The sequence below is a fragment of the Sinohyriopsis cumingii genome, chromosome 6, assembly GCF_028554795.1.
Source record: "Sinohyriopsis cumingii isolate HCF-2022 chromosome 6, ASM2855479v2, whole genome shotgun sequence".
Taxonomy (NCBI): Eukaryota; Metazoa; Mollusca; class Bivalvia; order Unionida; family Unionidae; genus Sinohyriopsis; species Sinohyriopsis cumingii.
Window position 1 is genome coordinate 58899235 of NC_142966.1, and position 2873 is coordinate 58902107.

General features: G+C 44.1%; 1 protein-coding gene across 1 annotated transcript; it reads right to left on the reverse strand.

The window, feature by feature from the left end:
* Positions 1 to 358: 358 nt before the first annotated feature.
* LOC149797034 (uncharacterized) lies at positions 359 to 2335 on the reverse strand. The gene is made up of 4 exons (XM_089960699.1): positions 2191 to 2335; positions 1553 to 1794; positions 1117 to 1354; positions 359 to 921 (listed from the first exon to the last, which is right to left on the reverse strand). Exons 1-4 carry the CDS (start codon positions 2333 to 2335, stop codon positions 359 to 361), a joined length of 1188 nt encoding a protein of 395 aa, XP_089816825.1.
* Positions 2336 to 2873: the final 538 nt, after the last annotated feature.

The window sequence follows — 2873 nt, forward strand, 5'->3', positions numbered from 1 at the left end:
TATCTTCATGAGCGTGGCCTCAATGCTGGTGATCCTGCTTGATGGAAGCATTCAAGGAGGTGACCCAAGATTTGGTGCCATATAGGAGGGTGGTTAGTCTGACAGCTCTGTAGATGGTGATCTTTGTATCTCTCTTGAGACTGGCGTTGTACCACACTCGTTTATAGAGTCTGCCGAAGGCGCTCTTTGCCTTGGCCAGTCTGTTGTCTATTTCTTTGTCGATCATGGCATCAGAGGATATCACACAGCCCAGATAGGTGAACTGGTGGACTATATTCAGCTCTGTCCGGTCAATGGTGGCTGGTACTCTTCCTTGGGAGCAGGCTGGTGCAGTATCTCAGTTTTCTTTAGGCAGACCTCAAGTCCAAACTGCTGGCAAGAGAAGTTCTATAATCAGTTTGTCCAAGGTCTTGGTGTGGGCCTGAAGTCTCCTTAAGTTGAAGAGGTTGCCATTAGTGCAAAATCTGATATAGATGCCATCTTCGTCATCAAGGTCTTCTGTTGCTTTTTGGAGCATCATGCTGAAGAAGACTGAGAACAGTATGGGGGCAAAAATGCAGCCCAGTTTCATGCAATTTGCAATAGGGAATGTCTTTGACAGGTCATTATTGTTTCTGACCTGACCAATCTGGTCTTTATGTAGTTGGATGACCATGGTAAGGAACTTTGGAAGACAGCCGAGCTTCTCAAAGATTTCCCACAGTCCAGTTCTGCTCACCGTGTCAAATGCCTTTGTCAGGTCCAAAAATATGATGTACAGTCCTTTGTTTTGTTCTCGCCATTTCTCCTGGATCTGTTTCAGGATGAACACCATGTCAGTTGTGCCCCTTTTGGCTCTGAAGCAACACTGACTCTCTGTAGCATATTCTTCTGCAATGGTGGGCACCAGCCTGTTCAGCAACACTCTAGCAAGGATTTTGCCTGCAATGGAGAGCAGAGTTATACCATGGTAGTTTAAGCAGTCAGACTTTTCCCCCTTGTTTTTGTACAAGGTGATGATGACTGCATCTTGGAGGTCTTGTGGAAGTTTCCCTCACTACCAGCAGCAAATGAAGAACTCATGGAGTTTGGTGTGCAATGCTGGGCCTCCACTCTTCCATATCTCTGGTGGGATACCATCTTTTCCTGCAGCATTTCCAGACTTCAGCTGTTCTACGACTTTTAGTCTCTTGCAGTGTGGGTGTCTCATCTCATCAAGTTCCCTCTTAGGTGGCTGTTGTGGGATGCGATCAATAGCTGCCTCCTGGACTGTACAGCTAGTGCTGAAGAGGGTGTGGAAGTGCTCTGACCAGCGGTTCAGGATAGATTCCCTGTCAGAGAGTAGCTCTTTGCCATATACAGTCTGTAGTGGGCTCTGTATTTGGAAGGAAGGACCATACACTGCTTTCAATGCTTCATAGAACCCCTTGAAGTCACCAGTGTCAGCATACAACTGGGTTCTTTCTGCAAGCTTTGTCCACCATTCATTTTGTATGTCTCAGAGCCTGCACTGGAGGGAGCTGCAGATAAGTCAGAAGGCTGCTTTCTTCTGTGGACAGGTTGGTTGAGCGACGTGGGCTTGGTATGCTGATCTCTTTTTGTCAAGCAGCTTTTGGATTTCTTGGTTGTTTTCATCAAGCCAGTCTTTGATTTTCTTAGCGGTGAATCCAAGGATTTCTTCTGAGGTTTGCAGAATGGCAGCCTTGATGTGATTCCACATCTCTTCTGGAGGTATATCTGGTGGAAAATTATGTTCTTCAAGTCTATACTGCAGGCTCTCTTGAAATTCTGCCTTGACTGGGTTCATACAGAATTCTGAACGATAATTTCAAACACTTTTCCCAAACTTTCAAAGACCACAGAGATTTCCAATATCTATTTTTGCTAACATTTTGTACACAAGTTATGTTATATGAGAAAACAATGAATGCAAAATACAATGTACTACAATATTATTTAATGATGAAATGAAACTGAATGGGTCATCGAAAGAAAGAAACCAGGAAAACTCGACTAGATCTGAATCTAATAACCTTGGACAATTTTATTTGTGATTATGGAAAGAAATTAAATGTTTGGATTTATATTAATTTTTAAAGACTTTTAAAAGACCTCGATGGTAATCTGCTTGATTTTCCCAATCTTTCAAGGCCTTGAAAATGCTTCCTCATTTTTCACAAACTGTCAAAGACCTTCAAATAGCATATGAACCCTGCTTGACATCTGCAAACAAAAGGTTCTTGACCTGGAGCTTCCTTCTCAGGGTACCTCCTTGTTGTCTGGGCCTAGGCTTGAAGTGGAAGTTGAGCTTGCATCGGACGAGACGATGATCTGTGTGGCACTCTGCACTGGGCATCACTCTGGTATGAAGGACGTTCTTTAAAATCCCTCTGGCATACTATGGAGTGATGGAGCATATACACTGAAGAGTGTGGCATGTTGTTGGTTCCCTAACGGGAGACACATGGACATGATGAGGTTGGTGTGACCAGTGGGAAGGTTTGTTAATTGGCAATTGAGTCCTTGACCATGAAGCCGACTCCTGAAAGTTGTTTTTCAGTCTTTGGTTTTCCTGACCAGTAGAGGGTGTATCCATAGCCGAGTTCTCTCAGACTTCCCTCTTCTGAAAAGCAAACTTCGCTAAGTGCAGTAATGTCAACACCAAAGCAAGAGAGTTCGTGTTGAATTAAGGCAGATCATCATTTTGGTCTGTTGCTGTCAGTTGAGTCTAGCATTGTTCTGATGTTCCAACAAGGCAGTTTTAGTCTTTTCCCATAATGATAGGCAGGTGGGGCATGCCTTGTTTTTTCTATTATGTTTTGACTGCGTGGAAAGAAGCCCGTTGGCTGCGACAGGCCAATGGGTGTGTGTGTGCAAGGAGATGAGCTTTGGTT

Coding starts and splice junctions, on each gene's coding strand:
- LOC149797034 (XM_089960699.1), bottom strand. CDS start 2,335: ATGCCCAGTGCAGAGTGCCACACAGATCATCGTCTCGTCCGATGCAAG. Junction 1,795..2,190: donor GTTTGCAGATGTCAAGCAGG/GTTCATATGCTA, acceptor ATTATCGTTCAG/AATTCTGTATGAACCCAGTC. Junction 922..1,116: donor AAATGCTGCAGGAAAAGATG/GTATCCCACCAG, acceptor TCTCCATTGCAG/GCAAAATCCTTGCTAGAGTG.